This window comes from Prinia subflava, assembly GCF_021018805.1.
Source record: "Prinia subflava isolate CZ2003 ecotype Zambia chromosome W unlocalized genomic scaffold, Cam_Psub_1.2 scaffold_22_NEW, whole genome shotgun sequence".
NCBI lineage: Eukaryota > Metazoa > Chordata > Aves > Passeriformes > Cisticolidae > Prinia > Prinia subflava.
Genome location: NW_026960606.1, coordinates 2,539,069 through 2,557,023, shown reverse-complemented (window position 1 = coordinate 2,557,023; position 17,955 = coordinate 2,539,069). Strand labels below are relative to the sequence as shown.

Sequence of the window (17,955 nt, the reverse complement as noted above, 5' to 3'; positions counted from 1 at the left end):
CTACTGGTAGGGACCTGCAGACCCATGGAGAGAGGAGCCGACATTGGAGCAGGTTTCCTGGTAGGACTTGTGATCCCATGGAGGATCCACATTGGAGCAAGCGGTGCCTGAATGACTGCACCCCATGGAAAGGGACCCACACTGGAGCTGGAGAACTGTCTGTGGGATGGACTCATGGTGGAGAAGTTTGTGGAGAACTTTCTCCTGTGGGAGGGACTCCACATTGGAGCATGGGAAGGACTCCTGTCCCTAAGCAGTGGCAGAAACAATGGGTGACTGAGGGGTTGCTAGCCCGCTCCACAGAACAGGACCTCTACAGGCTGTCAAGTCCAGCTGATGCCCAGAGACAGCTGCTGCAATTACTTGCAGAGATCCCTCTCTTGGCTCAGTAGCTGAGATCTGTTACACCTGTACCACGTGTTGGTCCAAGTCTCGACTTGTCCCAAAGCGAGAACAGATGCAGTAGATGCAGACCCCCAGGAACTCGGGAAAAGGAGACTGCTTTCCTTGGTGTTTACTTGCCGAGAAACTGGATGAGATGAAAAGAACAGGAGCCAGATGGCAGGGGGATTTTCTTAGTCCAAAGTGTATTTGAGCCCCACCACGGGCCCTGGACCAGTCCAACAGACCCCGGCCGACCCAGACCATGCGGCCCACAGTCCCTTTTATTTGGGGGAGGAGTGGGAGCAAGGGGCAAGGAACTCACCAGCGAGAGGGCAGGGGAGGAGATAATTCAGGTAGAAGGACATTCAGGTGAGCCAGTGTTCTTCTGGGGGGGAACCTTTTTTGTTTTTCTCCTATCACTTGATGCCCCTCTCTGGAATTCCTCTGAGGGCGTAAAACCCCTTTCATTGATGGACATGCCTCTGGGGAGGGGTGTAGAATGTTCTGGGGGTCTGGGAAAAGGGAGGACTGACCCAAACCTGGAGGGGGGGAAGGGAAAAAGCCCAGGGAAAACCCATTAACAGGAACGAAATCTCACATCATAAAACACACCACAACAGGTGATAAACTGACCATAAACCCATTCCCATCTCCCTGTGCTGCTGGGGGGAGGAGGTAGAGCTGGGAAGGAGGATAGGATTGAGGGAAGGTGATTTTAAGGTCTTATTTTACTTCTCACAATCTTGCTCTGATTTTGTTAGTAATAAATTCAATTAATATCCCCAATTCCAGTATGTTTTGCCCATGATGGTATTTGATGAGCAATCTGTCCCTGCCTTTATCTCAACCCATGAACCCTTCATTATATTTTTTTCTCCCTTGTACAGTTGCAGAGGGGAGTGAGAGCAGCTTTGATGGGTGCCTGGCATCCAGCCAACATCAACCCACTACACTTAGATATCCTTAATTATTCATAAGTTTTGATTTTAAACATGTTTCTGATGCATCACCTAAAGAAATTGTCAGCATCCAGAATCCATGAATGTGTTAGCTCTGACTGCTGTCGTGATTACCTGTTTCAGGACTATCTTACTGAGTGTAATCTCTCTGCTTAATGAGCCCAACACATTCTCTCCTGCCAACGTGGATGCATCAGTCATGTTCAGGAAATGGAGGGACAGTAAAGGAAAAGACAAGGAGTATGCTGAAATCATAAGGTAAGCTTTGCTCTGTGTGATGCTGTGCTACTGGCCTCCTGCTTTGAATCCTATGAAACAGGCTGATTTCAGAATTTGCTGAAACCAGCTTCTCGTTGTGGTTGCTCCTTTCAAAATGAATTTTACAGCTTTGTTCCAAGTTCATTCTTCTGGACAGAAATGGTGCAAACTTCTGTCTTTGTATTGTTCTTTTTCAGTCTAATCTGACATGATGGTCTGCAAAACCTATTGGCTGCTAGTAAATTCTAGTCTAAATCCCTGCATACCTTTGAGGACTGCTTGCATTGCTTGGGATGTGATTCAAACTGCCTTCATGCTACTAACTCTGTGCTTAATGCACTCATGAATCATAATCTTGTCCCTCTAATTTGGAGGAATATCAGTAGGATTTGGCAAGTGCTTGCACAGCTGGGTTTGATTAGCTGGAAGCGGTGTTTCGTCTTGACTGCCCTTTTCTGAGAAATTCATGATTCATCAGGTGCTGTAAGGAGATGATGCCAACTTGAGCCAAGATTGCTGTGGAGTGGCAAATGGGCAGCCCATACTGCACTGGGACTGCTGTCACTCTTGCCTGGGGCAAGACCACATATGCCTTGACTGCTAGCTGGATATACCCCTGGTTGGAGCTACGCAGGACAGTCAGTCATTGTCCTGGGCTGTGCAAAGAGCCTTGTTGGGAAGTTTAGTCCCTTCCAGCTCCATTGACTTCAGCTGGATGTACTCTATAAACAGAGTATGGCAGACTGAGCATGTGAGTGGAAGTAAAGGAACAGGCTGACATCTGCTCCTCTCCCTGCTGGGAGGCAGCAACAGTTCACAGCCCAAGTACTGCTGAGAGGCATCAGCCAGAGCCCAACCTGAGGCAAAGGGAAACACTTGTTTCCTGCTATCCTCAGTCAGTGCTGGGGTTACAGCTGGATCTCAGGGTGCAGCCACATGCTCTTCCCCTCCTATGGGAGCTCAGAGCTGACAAATGCTTGTAGGAATTATGGTTTTGAGCATGCTAGGGTAAAGTTATCAGTGGTGGAGAGTGGCTGTGGATAGCATCTCTGGATGGCATTTCCGGATGGCATTTCCTAAGTCATCTTAAGAAATCTGTGACTATCCCTTCTGTAACAAATGTAATGGCATTTGCTCTGAGTTCTGGCAGGTCTTTAATGAAGAGTCCTGTAGAATAATTGATTTCATATGTTGCTGAGAGTGTGTGTGCTGCAAACTCCCTTGGAGTGCTCCCAAGCCTGGGGCTGCAGGAACTAAATCTGTTTCTAGTGATGTTTGTGGTGCTTCAGCCAAACATCAGCTCTCCTGACTGAGCTGCCTGGAGGGCTGGGCAGGGGCTGTTTGGGAGGTGGGGAGTTGAGCCACACTACTGCCAGCACATGGCCCTGCTCATGTTGCTGTGTCCTCCTCCCCACAGGAAACAGGTTTTGGCTACCAAAGCTGAGGCAGAGAAGGATGGTGTGAAGGTCCCCACTACACTGGCAGAGTACTGCATCAAAACTAAAGTGCCTTCCAATGACAACAGTTCAGATTTGCTTTATGACGACTTGTATGATGATGACATTGATGACGAAGATGAGGAGGAAGAGGATGCCGACTGTTATGATGATGATGATTCTGGCAATGAGGAGTCGTGACCTGCTCCCTCTATGCCCCTGTACTGCCCTGTCAACTCAGGCCAGAAGGGAGCAGTGGTAACCTAGCAGCAGTCCAGCAAAAAAGTAGTGGTGGGAGGGGAGGGATCAAAAAAACTTTGTCTCCTGCTGTCTCCTGTTGTATGGATCTGTTTGCTCCTTTTTTATGGACCTCTTAGAAATCCTCCACAGAATGTCTGAATTCTTGCATTCTTAACCCTTTCATCACTGTATTATGATTTCTTTTTTAAAAAGAAATTCCCTTTTTCACTTCTCTACAAAATGCTCACAGCAAAACAAGTTTGCTTGTGTTTAGATTCTTGAATTAAATACAGTCTTGCATTGAGATGTTTAATGTATTTAAAGCTGGAACAAACCCATTGGAAGACAGATTTTCAGGAGCTCAAGTGCTGCATTTACTGGGAAGAAAAAAATCCACACAAAGCAAATTGCCAGGGTTTAGCTGCTCCATTTACAGTAATAGCGTGTGTACATTTGTTTAGCCTTGTGGTGGTGGCTTTTCCTTTATAAGGTGTGGGGTGGAAAGTGTAAAGCTACTGTGTGTTGAGCTTGATGGGATGTTACTGAAAGGTACAGGAATCTGTTTAGCCTGCTCAAATTAGGAAATAGCTGGCCCCTGGATCTCCAGAGGGCACAGTCAGCTTTGTCTCTGAAAAAGGCTTGTGATATGAACTCTAAAATAAACACTTAACACTTCACAGCTGTACAACTGAGCCCTGGGTTGCATTCTTTTTTTCAGACTAGGTTTGGGTTGAAAAAGTTCCATTTAGCCATTCTGCTGGGATCTGCTGCCTGCTGCCTCTCTACTGAGGGAGGAAAACAGAAGTGCATCCCACTGCCCAGCAGGCCAGCATTCATCCCAAACTTCTTTTTGGCAGTGGGAGAGTCTCCTTTTCCAGTGCTTGCTAGTAGCCCTTGCTTCCTGCAGCCCAAGTCCAGTGCTGGCCTGAGCCTTCTTTCTGTTGCTTATGTAGGTCACCTGTTGGTAAATGCAGCTCTGCTGTAGCTCTGTGGGGTTGGCAGAAGATAAAGCTCCCTGGGGCCGCCAGGCTGTTCCTGTGCCTGCAGTAGCTTCTGGGACATAGGGCAGAGAGATAGGTGAATGCTGGGCTCTCTCCTGCCTGGCTGGCTGGGGCATGGGTGGATGTGTGCAGCCCCACAAAGAGAAGGGTACACAGTGCTTTCAGGCTGAAAGAGAAAGCCAGCAATCGGGGTTTGACAGCCTATTTAGGAGTATGCTTCAGCTGGTGCCCTGGGCTCAGCCTCCTGCATGTTTTTGGGAGCTCTTGGCAGAGCTTAGAGCCCTTGGCACCCTCACCCCATTGCAGTGTGCTCTTGTTCAGCTGTAGTGCAGTGCCCTGAATTCACCTTTCACATGGATAAGCAGCCAGCCCTGCACTTTTGCGCAGAGCCCTGGCAGCCCTGGGAGCAGATTGGAGGTGCTGGCCCTGCTTGGGTGAGACCCTCTGTTCTCACAAGAGGCAGTCACCCTGATAAGAACTGCAGGCTCAGGCATTTGGTATAGCTTGGCGGTTTAATGATACATCACCAGCTGCAGTCCATCAAGAGGTACTTTGGTGGGAGTAAACTTTGTTCTGCAATCAGCTTGGTGGGAAGCAAGGAGCAGGGTGAGCGTGAGCAAGCTTAAAGTATGTTGCCTGGAGGGAGAGGAGGGGAAGGCAGCCCTTGGAGAGGGGAGGAAGGCCTATGGGGCTCTGTTTGAAGTTATCAGACTGTTGCTTGGTTGGGGTTTGCTGCAGCAAGGACAGTCCCTGTCCCTCTGCCCCAGCTTGTGCTAGTGTGCCCTCAGCAGAATGAAGGCAGCCCAAGTGGTAATACCTTGTCCCCAGTGTGTTCTATGATGGTCTGCACTCCTGCTTGCTTTTTACCTGGGGAGGCAGCTGGAACCCTCCTGAAGTATCCCACAAGGGCTCCTTCAGGTCATCCTTCCATCAAGGACTAACAGCCCCTGGTGCTTTTTGGAGCCAGCAGTGAGCCTCCCCTCAGCTCCCAGCTTCATACCAGCCCTGGGAGGGTGGTCCCAGTATTGGCAAATGGGCCTCTGGTACTCCTTGATGCAAGACTGGTCTCAAGGCCACACTGGGCCAGGAACATCAGTCTCCAGCTTTGGGGAGCTGTTGGGGGCATGAAGGAGCAGAGTATGGCAACACTGTCTGTGCTGACTTGGTTTGAAATGATACTGCATCTTTCAGGATTTCCCTTGTATTTTTGACTGCCTTCACTGTGTGCTCTCCAGTGAGATGCATTTTCAAGCTTGGTGTTGTAAGATGCATTATCTTATGTTAACCTTTTTGAAGACAAAAAGCAACCTATTTTGAGAGCTCTGACCATAACCAGACTAATTTCTCTTCTCCACTATCCTGTGCAGTGTCATTGCTTGTTGACTTGCTGGTTTCATTTTTTTGAGATACAAACTGAAATGAGGGTATTGTGTTTGGTTTTGTTGGTTTTTTGTTGGTTTTTTACCTATTTAAGAAATTGTGGAAAAATGTTTACCTGATCTTTGTATTATGGTTTTTTCTTAACCTTTTTCTCATCTCAGACAATATTAGTGTTTACATTTGCAACTACCTGTCCTTTCAAATGCAGTTTTCAACCATTCTAAAACCAGCAGGGTACACTACATTTCTTAGTAGTTTTCTTAGCTGAAATCCCAGATGTTTTCCTTTTTTTCTTCAGTATAATTTACCAGAAACAGTTAAGTGATGCATTTTTGTGTTGTCTTTCCCTTCAGTAATGTTTTGTCTTTTCTGCACATCTATTAATAAAAATGTGAAATGAAAGTATGCCAGTACTGTTACTTCCCTGTTGAGTTGGTTTATTTGCATGGGTTACTTAAAACTTTGAATAACAGCTGTTCACAAATTCAGTGATGCTCCAGTATCAGTACCTATACATATACATAAATATCTACAAGGTTATTGGAAAACTAAAGCTGCTGTTTGACAGCTGTCTATATCTTAAAGAACAAACTGATTTGGAGAAGCACTTTGGCAAAAGGCCATGAGCTTTGCTGTTATATTTATTTATTCATCCTAAGTCAGCAAAGAGGAAACCAGGGAGAAGACTGTTCACAGTATCATGACTGCAGCAGGATGCAAGGACTTGGGGCAAAGGTGCTGCTGGCATGGGGTTGGGGTGCTGCTGGTGGCCAGTTTTCTGGGGCAAGGTGCTTTGACCTCATGCAGAGGACCGACAGAGGAATTGAGGTAATCACTGCCAACCACCCCTTCAGGGTGCTTGCCCTGCCTGGCTCATGCTGTCCCCTCCAGCCTCAAGAGTAGAGAAGTATTTCTTTTTGCAGTGCTGAAATTAGCAGGACATATGTACAGGTGTTGTATTTGCTACCCAACATTGTTTGCAGCATAGCAACTGCCGAGTCAAATGTGTTTGGGGTCTGAATGTTTCTGCTTCACAGCCATGCTGGAGAAATGGTTATGGCATTGCAGAGCTGACTTCCTAGAGGAGTCTCCATGTTGGGGAATGAGATGGTGTTGTCTGGGCCTTCTGACTGGGATCAGGCCTGCTTGTAGCTCCTGCCTGGCTTCTTTCGCACGAGCCTGCCTGGAGCTGACAGTAGCTTCTTGATCTAGCAGAAGGTGTTGTACCAAAACCAGGACAAACATTCCTGGCTGCCCCTTGTGCCGAGTGGTTGGGGTTTTTTCCTCCATTTCCTTGATGGCCAAGTGCAGCAGAGCAACCTTGGTTCTACCATCAGACTGTGGAACAGAGGCTTAGAGAGGAAATTGCTGCAGAGGAGCCCTGTTAGAGCTGACAATAAGAGGAAAACATCTTGTTTAGGCTTGCCAGGGGAGGGAAGGGAGGCAGTAAGTCTCCAGCCTGCAGAAACAGACTGCTGTACTCCCAGTGCAGGACCAAGTACTTCACCTTATTGAACCTCACCACAGACCTTCCTCCTGATGGAAGCCATGAACTTCATGGACAAAGCAAGGAAAGACAGTGCTGCTGTGCTCCCTCCTTACCACTCACAGCTGCTCCACAGGGCCTCAGACAGCACAGTGTCAGATAACAGCAAATGCAGAGACATGATGCTTGTGGCAGAAGTCAGGGTGCTGCCCAGGATCCCAACCCAATGCAGCTGCCTATGAGCTTTCAGTACCAAGGTGTGCTCACCTTTGTCACAGTATTCAGCATCCCCTGCAGATCCATCCTCTTGCCCTTACGCTCCCAGCAGGAGGAGGTAGAAAGGGACAGGCTGTAAAAGCAAAACTGCTTGAGGCCTTTAAAAATGCAGACAAACACTAGTGATACGCTCAAATATTTATTAGGTGGAGGGAGAGTTAAAAAGAAATAAAACTCCTAAAACATTCACTGCACTGGTGTAGGACAAGAAGGACCAGGAGTTGCCTCCAGGGTCTTGTTTTAGAAAAAATTGGGGAGGGAGAGGTGAAGTTTCCATCAAGTAGCTGTGTCTTTTCTGGGCAGGGTGGCTTGAGGCAAAAAGAGGTACAAGACACAGCTTATACTTTTATTTAAGAAACTGCTACATAGTTTTTGCCTCTAATGATGGAAAGGAAGTTGCACGACCCACTGAGCCATCCAAAGTCTCTTGCTAGAGAAACAAAATACCCCAACCCACTATCAAAACACACAACCACATCCCCCCCAAAAAAACCCACAAAGAAAAACCACAAACATAAAAAGGCCTTTATTATTAAAAAAAAAAAAAAAGATGAGAGTGCAGCTCAGGGCCACAGTGAACAAACTGCCCACAAGAGTTCATCTTCCACAGCAGGAAGGAATGAGGAGATAAAAGAAAGAGGAAGACCCACAAAACTTTTTTTCCTTCTCCCAGCCCCTTTTTTATCTCTTTAAAGTAACAGCTATATTGGGGGCTGAGGGCAGAAATCAAACCAACAGGACACATCCTAATTTTTTTTTTTTGGGGGGGGGAAGGCAGGTTTTATTTGCCTGAATTTAGAACTGCGTGAAATAAATGGGCTCCAGCTAAAAAAAAAAAAAAAAAAAAAAAAGGCACAGTTTGTCTTTTGACAGTTATAAAGCTTAAGAAAAACAAGGAAGGAAGGATGATCTGGTGCAGATGGGAAATTCATAATGTTTCCCTACAAAGAAAATAAAACAGGCTGAAAGATGCAGAAAACCACATTTACCCTCTATTACATTTACAAATACATACATAAATATATTACATACAACAGCAACTTCAAGAGGAAACAGGCAAGTCACACTGAGAATGGCTGCCTGGTTGCAGTTCTCCCCACACAGAGGTTTGGCTGAGCAGTAATTTCTCCTAATAATTCTAGGAATGGGGGTCAGCTTTTTCTTTTTTCTCTTTTTTTAGCTTGCCTCCTCAACCCCCCCCCCCCCTTCTGGATTTAGTTTGTCCAGTATGGAGAAGTGCCATAGGTTTTGGTAGCGTGACACTTTTGCTGCATGGTGCTGGGTTGATTGCGTTGGCCAGATCCACCCTAGAAATCAGAAAGAAAGGAGTCAAGAGTACCAACACTACTAGGAAGACAAGCCTGTCCATACATCAGCAGAAGAGCTTCCACCAATACAGCGATGCTCTCCCCTGGACATATCTGTTTCTGCTCTGCAACATCTCTGCATCCTGCAATCCAGGACAGTCACAGAGAAACCAAGCAGAAGAGCAGAGACCACCATCCCACCACCTCCCACTCAGGTTTAAGGACAAGGAAGACAAGGAGCAGGACTGGGGACAACAAAGGAACTCTCCCAAGGTGATCAGAAGCAGTGCACCAGCCAAAGACAACACATTCAGAAAGAGAAGTAATTTCCTATTTCTTGATTCTAAGGCAGAACCCTTTTTTCTGGGGAACATTTATAGTAAGGAAACACATGGGCTGGTAAAACCAAATAGGAAATTGGAACCAACATGCAACCTGCAAGGGGATGATTTCCCCCCCAGAATTACAGTACAAGTGTTCACATCTTGCTCTCCTGCCACGGCCAGAGGACATCAGTGCTTGCCTGGGCTTCACACCTCACAGCCCATCTCTCCATGCCCCACATCAGGATAGCCTCTTTAGAGAATCACAGCCTGGCTGAGGCTGGCAAGGACCTCTCAAGGTTTCTTGCCCAATCCTTCTGCTCAAGCAGGGTCACCTAGAGCTAGTTGTTCAGACCTGTGTCCAGACAACTCCAAGGATGGAGACTACAACCTCCCTGGGCAACCTGTGCCAGTGCTTGGTCACTATCCCAGTAAAAAAAGTGTTTCCTGATGTTCAGAGGGAACCTCCTGTGTTTCAGCCTGTGCCCATTGCCTCTGGTCCTGTCACTGGGAACCACTGAAAAGAGCCTGGCTCCATCTTCTTTGCACCTTCCTTTCAGGTACTTGTATATATTGATGAGATCTCCCCTGAGCCTTCTCCTCTCCAGGATGAACAGTCCCAGCACTCTCAGCCTTTACAGATAAGAGATGACCCAGTCCTTTCATCATCCTTGTGGCCCTTTGTTGGACTCTCCAATACATCCATGTTTGTCTTGTACTGAGGAGCCCAGAACTGGACATGGGACTCACTAGTGCTGAGCAGAGGGGAAGGATCACCTCCCTTAATCTGCTGGTAGCACTCCTGCTAATGCAGCCCAGAATGCCTTTGCAGCAAGGGCATAGTGCTGGCTCATAGTTAACTTGGTGTCCACCAGGATGCCTAGGGCCTGTTCTGCCAAGCTGCTTTGGCCCCCAGCATATACTGATGCATAAAGTTGTTTCTCCCCAGGGGCAGGATTTGGCAATTCCCCTTGTTGAACTTCATGAGATTCCCTCCCCAAGCTGGCCAACAGCACTGAGTCTGTCAGTCTACAATTGCTGTCAAGGCCCTTTCCCAATGAGCAAAGTAAAAACCAGAAGGAAGCAAAAACCCCCAAGACCTTGCTAGAAATCTGCCCTCAGGCACACTGAAGACGATGAAGGGGCTGACTCACCTGCCCATCTTGCTGAAGGTGGTGATGCAGCATCTGGGAATGAGGTTGCTGATGTGCAGGGAGGATATGGAGAAATGGGGCTGAAGCATAACCTGGGGCAGCACCAGGATTCAGCCCAGTTGATCTGAGAGCAGAGGGTAGGCTAAAAGAAGGTGGTGTGCCAGCATGGAATCCCTGTTTGTCAAATGTCTGCACAGGAGGCGAGAAGGACAGTATCAGAGACTGGTGTGAACAGCCGATGGTGACCAAACAAGAACAAGAGTGGCCTAAACATACATCACCTGAAACTTTTATCAACCCCCACAGAGCAAGCCAAGTTACACCTGCAAGCGCTTCAGCAGATGAGTTTCAGCTCATTTTCTCATCCATTCTTCTGAACGAATGATTCCAACATTTTATTTTTATTTCCACAGCTACTATGCTCCTTTTTTCCCTGACCTCTTTTTATTCAGTGGGACATGGGATGGCAGCAGCTGCCTGAAATCAGTCCTTCACACATTATGGGGGCTCAGGCTGGAATTAGAAAAGCGGAAGAACCACTTGCAAAAAGATTTTTCTCACCCTGACCAAAACTCAACCCAGCCTCTTGACTCGCTTTGAGGGATATTTTGACCAAAAACATTAGTGCCATCACACTTCATTTGCAACCAGGACACAGCACATGTGGAGCAGCATGGGCACTGTATAGTGCCTGCACCTGTGCCAACAGCTGCCATCAGAAGCAGCGGTATAGAGGGTAAGACTCCTCTCCAACAGCAAACAGCCAGCATAAGAAATGCCACAGCCTGCTGAACGTGAGAACCAACTGGCTTGGGAATGGCCCTAGCCTCCTCCACAAGGGGAGCTACCCATCAGGCCTCAAGACCACAGGGGAAGAGAGTCCAGCATTGCTCACCTGAGTCTTGTTATAGACTGAGCCACTGATATCAGACACATCCGTGTTACTTGAGGTCACAGAAACACCTGGAAAACAGAAAACAGCCACCAACAATGGGAAAGTCAACCATCACCTAGCATGAACCCCATGCTTTGCTCACAGCACCTCAGACAGCCTCAGTGGATGCACTTTTGTCTGCAACCACTGCACCCCACACCCTGATGCTGCTGCTGACCCACCCGGTGCGGTTCTCTGTGCTGTCAGACTCACAGCACTGCACATGGGAACAGAAGAAATGGTTTGATTTCTCACTCCCACTTCCAAGTAGGAAAACAGTCAACTGGAATAAATCACCCACGTTCACAACCCAGTGGTTACCACCTGGATTCAAATGCACTTCACCAGGCAGCAGTTGGCTGCACCAAACACTCATTTAAGCTCACAAAAAGACAGCTTTCCTCTAGGATTAGGGGTGCATTTGGCTCTACTGTAGCATTCAACAGCTTTCCAGTAGTGCACTAAGCAATGAGATTCAGCATCTGCTACACATTTGAACCCTTGTCCTTTTACATCCTGCAGAAAGATGAAGTCTGCAATTCTCCTCTGCCCAGAGAAAATTAATATCACTGATTCAGGCTGCCTTCCATCTAGACAGTCTGATGCCATATCAGGTTCAGGAACACTCACCAGCAAGGTGATTTTCAAACCAGACAGTTATTCAGTCTTGTAAAGACTGTCTCTAGTCATTTCACTTGTATCAGAATAAAACTAGCTGTTTCTTTGGCCAGTGAAGCAGAGGACTGGGCTCAGAGGGTGTGCACTGCTTTATGGTTGTTCTCTTCTTAGGACATTGCTTCTTTTTGGATTGCTCCTCTACAGATGAGAGCATGATCAGCTCTTAGCTGAAGACAGCATTTCAAATGCACAGCAAATTCTTGGTACTTCTTTAAGTCCAAGGATGAACTAGTTATTGCTAAGAAGCTGAGTATACATATTCTCAGGTCTAACTAGCACGTGCAGAATAAAGCTTTCATATGAGCTGTATAAATTCTTCAGCATTTACAGTCACAAAGGAAACATTTTCAGGCACAAAAAAAAAGTGATAAGTATGGGTGCAGACAATTGGTCTGAATTTAGGCTTCAGGCTCTGTGAGTGTCTGTGTGAAAGGCAGGTGAGCAACTTTCTCATTCTGGCCTGGGAAAATCTTAAGGAGGAATTCAAACAAACCTTGGGAAGTGAGAAACCATCCGCAGGTGGTGTTTTTCCAACATGTTTACTGGCAAAAGATGTTTACAAAAGGGTGTAGAGTCTAATAACTGGTGCCGAAACCCGGGAGAAAACAATCAGGGATTCGGGGTTCGCCTGGACAAGGAACAGCGGCCAGAGCGGCAGGTACCGACTTCGGCAAGGGAGACGTCCCTGGACCAGTGAGAGCCATGGACGCTATCGCGAAGGTTGTGAGCCTGATTCATAAACAGTGGGGAATTAAGTGCAAGCTCAAGGATTTTTATCTTGCTATTGCGAGACTTCTGGAGCTTGGGGCGATCGAACGCCCAGTAGAAATACTCCATTCGGAGGTGTGGGAGAAATGCACAGTAGCCCTAGCAGAGGATACGAAATCCTCAGGCAGTGGCAAAAGCCTCAAGGCATGGGGTAAAGTTGAACAGGCCCTGCGCAGGGTGCTTGAGGAACAGGAGACCTGGAGTGCCGCGCATGTATGTTTATCAGCTACACCCAAGCTGGGGATAGGAGCGGCCACGCAAGCCGCCTCTGAAAGCGGTCTGTCCAAGGGCGGGGATCCACGGGAGCCGGACGCGTTCCCCCCTTCCCCGAGCCTGAGTCCAAACCCCCCAGTGCCCCCAGAAAACCCCCCGACTCTCCCACCGAACCCGTCGGGTCCCCACCCCCCCGTGGGACCTTCCCAAAAATCCACGGGTTCCCCATCCGTCTCTTCGCCGCCAGTCGGCATTTCAGTGCTGGAAGCGTAGCAGCGCGCACGGGTTTTCTGAGGGAAGCTGGCAGAAAAAGCCAAAGACGCTGAAAACACAGCTTTAGAAAGAATGTGACCGGTGCCGCTGCCGCCATACATGCCTGAACATGCCCTCCGAAGGGAGGGGCGGGGCACGGATATCCCCAGCAGGACGAGCCCGGAGCCACGGGTTTTTGCTAATACGCATGTGTGGGAAAAAGACGGGGAAGAGGGAGAAGGGCGCATGCTCAGCCTGGAGCCACGGGCTTTCACTAACGCGCACGGGTGGGAGAGCGGCAGAAGGCGCATGCCCAATCAGGAGCCGTGCTCAATGCTGCTTCCATTTAAGGGAGAGACCTCCCCCTGTGGGAGGCAAGGCAAGCCCAGAGAGCGAGAGCGGCACCACCCCCGAAGGGAGGGGCGGGGCCGGAGCTGCACAAAAAGGCACGGAAGCCCTGAAGTGTGCTGGTATTCAGCTTCCGGCTCTGAGTCCAGCAACAGCAGCTCCACCTGCTCGGGAGAGCTGACAGAAGCTGGCTGGGACTCAGAAACAGAAAAGCCAACGTGGTTTAAAGCGAAAACGAACAAAGCTTTGAGCCGCTCTAAAAGGGAGATACAAAATGAACCACCAAGCCGCCTAGCAACACCCAAGAGTCCCACACCAGTGAGACCCAGACAACAACAGTGTTTTTGTGTAATTTTGCTGTTAAGGCTTGTTGCCAGAGGGCAAGCCAGCCCAGACTATTACCCCCATCAGCCATTCAGGTGGGTCATGCAGCACCTTTCAAGTAACAAGGTGTTCAAAGAAATCACCACACTGAGCGCCCCCTCCTTTGTGTTCCACATCACCGACCTGTTTCCAGAGCGATGAAAAAATAGGCCCCCACGACCCACACCTCATGCACATGTACCTATCCTACTGGTACCCAGCCTCCAACCCAGGGAAAAGGTACTGCAACTACCCGGGGTGGGGGTACTGCAGTTACTAGGGCTGTGAAACTATTGTTACAGATGCCAGACCATCAAGATACAAGTAGGAACCGCAAGAGCCCGACAAGTTTTTGCAGTTCACCTGGGCACCCACCAGCTGTAACAAACCCTTCTTCAAGACAGAGTTCTATCGAAACTATTATAGAGACCCTGTACATCAGACATGCACTGACTATAACATGACCGTTTTGCAGCCAGATCACCCTAGTTGAGCCACAAGCAAGACATAGACAGTAATCCTCCAATCGCCAAAAAAGTGAGTAAATGTACAAATTATCAGGCTCCAACCGCCAGCGCCCCGAGCAGTCAGACCCAATTTAGTTATTAAAGACTCAGAAAGAAAAACACAACCCACCCCGAAGCCTTGCCCACAAAAGTCACTGATATCCCAACCGGCCATGCAGATGCCCTCCAGATAAACCACTTAGCCGTGTCTAACTCAAACCCTATCTTTCGCATGCTAGAAGCTACCTTTTCATCTTTGAATGAATCCAACCCGAACCTAATTCCTACTAGCTCTGCTACGATGTTAAACCTCCCTTCTATGAAGGAGTTGCTTTAAACATCCCCTTCAGTTACTCCACAGCCGACGTCCCCCACCAGTGCAAGTAGGACACTCCCTGCAGAAGAATCACCCTGAGTCAAGTCACCAGCCAAAGAAAATACTTTAGCAATGCCACCTTAACAAAGCAAAAAAGCAATGTTTGCACCGAAGTTGTCAAGCCCAACAAAAAGATCAATAAGTAGGTAGTCCCATCTGCATCCGAGATGTGGGCTTGCCAGCGATCTGAAGTAAGTCCTTGTGTGTCCCTTACCAAATTCAATGACTCTAACGATTTTTGTGTCCAAGTTCTAATTGTTCCTAGGGTCCTGTACCACTCAAACGAAGAAGTGTGCCACCTTTTCAAAGAACCCAGTCAGCTCCACAAAAGAGAAATAATAACAAGTCTAACTATCACAATGCTGCTCAGCCTAAGAGCAGCTGGCACAGCCACAAGTCTCGGCCCTCGTGACCCAACACCAAGGACTTTCTCAGCTGCAAATAACCATCAATGAAGATTTGCAATGCATTGAGAAATCCATCTCCTTTCTAAAAAAATCAGTTTCCTCACTCTCAGAAGTTGTCTTGCAGAACAGGCGAGGACTGGACCTCTTGTTCATGCAACAAAGAGGCTTGTGCGCCACCTTGAAAGAAGAATGCTGCTTTTATGCTAATCACACAGGAGTCGTTAAAGACTCCATAGCAGAACTCCGAGGTAAACTAGCTCAAAGAAAAAAAGACAAAGAAGCCCAACAAAGCTAGTTCGAGTCCTAGTTCAATCAATCGCCATAGCTCACCACCCTAATCTCCACCCTGATAAGTCCACTAGCAATGTTACTTTTAACTCTTACCTTTAGACCATGCCTACTGAACAAACTAGTCCCATTCGTTCAGACCCACTTAGAACAAGTCAACATTCTGTTTGTAAACCAGCAACAAATGCTGTAAACCAAACTGTGAACACTGCCAGTTGCAGTTTTTCTAATTTGCCTCGCAAAATTTACTCAAGTTTCCCAAACCCCTTCCCCTTATTAAGCTAATACTTTATACCTCATTTTAGTACCCATGTTTATAACTACCTCATTTATTTGTAAGAGAGGGGGGGGAGATGTAGTAGATAAGGACAGGCGCCCGGAAGATTTTGGGATGTTACGGAAAGCGATAAGGACCCTTCCCCCCTCTCTCCCTGTGGCAGCCCCTTCTAACCCCAGTAGTTTTCCACTCCTCACTAACCTTTAGACCCTCCGTCCCCCCTCTGACGGAGTAAAGCCCCCTTTGACTATTTAACCCCACGAAGTAAAGGAATAAACACCATTTTGACCATCCACCATGTTAGTGCCAGTGTTTGTCGATGGCCCGAGTGACCCAGGTGGGGCTGGGTTGCCGTGTTGTCTCTTGATACCAGGTCGCCTTGCCTTCATATCAGAAGGCAACAAATAACCAATCATGTTCTTTGTACCGAACTACTCTATAAAAGTAGAATTTAGAAGAATAAAGTTTGCTTTCATCTTCACCATCATATCGAGAGTCATGTTGTTATTTCTGTGCTGTCCGAAAATCATAACAACAGATGAGTTACAGGGTGTACAGACAGAAGCCAAACAGTCCACAGATGTGTGAAGTGCCCTGTTCAACCCTAACAAACGGCTACCTCAAGTGCCTACCAAGAAATCCAATTTAGTCTTCATTTGACAGAGGACAATTTCAGCAAGAGCATCCAACTGCTTAGGCTTCAAAAACAGCACTGCTGCAGGATCCCTATATTCTTCAGCAAAGAAAACTTTGGCAGAGGAAACAGCTTACCATTTCTCCCATGTATAATTGTGGACAAAGCTGCACATCAACCACACAAATCCTTATGCAAAGTTCATCCATGAGGTTTAGAAGGAACGCTTGGGTCATTAAAAAAGCATTTTGTATATGTGAGATGAACAAACAGCTTGGATCGTGACCCTGTTTAGAGCTGGGTGCTGTGTTGACTGCACAGCACTGGGAGTTGGCCCTACTAAATCCCACTCAAGAGCAACCTCATGTTTCATGTTACCTTTCCCAGGTCCAGTACCAGCAGATTTGTTTTGTGCTTGAGATGACCCACTGTAGCCTCCTTTGCTGTAATCTCCAGCTGCTGTTCCCTGTGTTAAGTCATCATAGCCTGCTGGTGTGTACAAGACAAGGGGTTACAGTGAGCAAGCAGCTCTGCAGATATGCATGTGAAAAGCACAGTGGTAAGCATACCTGCTCCACAGCCATGCTGCCCATAGCCACTCCCTTGCTGAAAAGGAGTTGACGTGGTGTTCAGGTTGACTCCATGCTGTTTAGCAGATGCTGGAGGTACCTGGACAAAGGAAGGAAACAAAAGACTGTTGACCAGAGAATGGCACACAAAACACAAGGTCCCTCTGCCATCTAGTGGAGAAGGCACCTTCACCTTGTGGGAAATTCAATCTGGAGTTGGGAGCACTGGGCTGACATGGGACTTGGCACTCACACTTCCAGAAGTAAATTGCTGTAGTGGCTTTATGCAAGCTCCAAGTTTCCTGCCAGAGCTGCCCCCCTGATTAGAGCACAATCCTCCCTCAGAAAAGGCTGTGTATTTCTTTAGAATCATAGAATCATTGAGGTTGGAAAAGACTTCCAAGATCAAGTCCAACCTTCAACTGAACACCACCTTGTCAACTAAACCATAGCACTAAGTGCTACATCCAGTAATTTCTTGAACACTTCCAGGGATGGTGACTCCACCACCTCCTTGGGTAGTCCATTCCAATGCTTAACAACCCTTTCTATGAAGAAATTCTTCCTGATGTCTAATCTGAACCACCTCTGGCACAGCTTGAGGCTATTTCCTCTTGTCCTGACCCTTGTTCCCTGGGAACAGAGCCCAACCCCCACCTGGCTGCACTCTCCTGTCAGAGAGTTATAGAGAGTGAGAAGGCCCCCCCTGAACCTTCTTTTCTCCAAGCTAAACATCCCCAGCTCCCTCAGCAGCTCCTCATAAGACTTACTCTCTAGACCCTTCCCCAGGTCTGTTGCCCTTCTCTGGACATGCTTCAGAACCTCAATGTCTTTCTTGTAGTGAGGGGCCAAAAATTCAACACAGGATTAGAAGTGCAGCCTCACCAGTACCCAGTACAAGGGAATGATCACTGCCCTGGTCCTGCTGGCCACACTATTGCTGATACAGGCCAGAATACCATTGGCCTTCTTGGCCACACTGGCACATGTTCAGCTGGCTGTTGATCAGCACCCCCAGGTCCTTTTTCTGCTGGACTGCTTTCCAGCCACTCTGCCCCAGCCTGTAGCACTGCAGGGGGCTGGTGTGACCAAGTGCAAGACCCAGCATTGGCCTTGTTGAATCTCTTTCATACACTGA

General features: G+C 47.8%; 2 protein-coding genes across 18 annotated transcripts in view; one reads left to right on the top strand and one right to left on the bottom strand.

The window, feature by feature from the left end:
• The window catches only part of LOC134564855 (ubiquitin-conjugating enzyme E2 R2-like), a 207,942-nt gene extending 201,879 nt beyond the window's left edge, over nt 1–6,063 (top strand). The window contains exons 4-5 of the mRNA XM_063424103.1: nt 1,467–1,601; nt 3,019–6,063. Coding sequence (XP_063280173.1) covers nt 1,467–1,601; nt 3,019–3,238 — 355 coding nt within the window. The 3' untranslated portion in view covers nt 3,239–6,063. The remainder of the gene's footprint in view (nt 1–1,466; nt 1,602–3,018) is intronic.
• Nucleotides 6,064–7,546: 1,483 nt separating this feature from the next.
• Nucleotides 7,547–17,955, bottom strand: part of LOC134564852 (ubiquitin-associated protein 2-like) — a 240,390-nt gene continuing 229,981 nt past the window's right edge. For 13 of the 17 annotated variants that reach the window (XM_063424089.1, XM_063424082.1, XM_063424094.1 and 10 more), the window contains 5 exons: nt 16,818–16,917; nt 16,627–16,737; nt 11,100–11,167; nt 10,205–10,393; nt 7,547–8,727 (listed from right to left, as the gene is read on the bottom strand). In XM_063424089.1, the coding sequence (XP_063280159.1) occupies nt 8,635–8,727; nt 10,205–10,393; nt 11,100–11,167; nt 16,627–16,737; nt 16,818–16,917 (561 nt within the window). In that variant the 3' untranslated portion in view covers nt 7,547–8,634. The remainder of the gene's footprint in view (nt 8,728–10,204; nt 10,394–11,099; nt 11,168–16,626; nt 16,738–16,817; nt 16,918–17,955) is intronic. The other 4 variants (XM_063424098.1, XM_063424085.1, XM_063424086.1 and 1 more) reach the window with 1 other exon arrangement.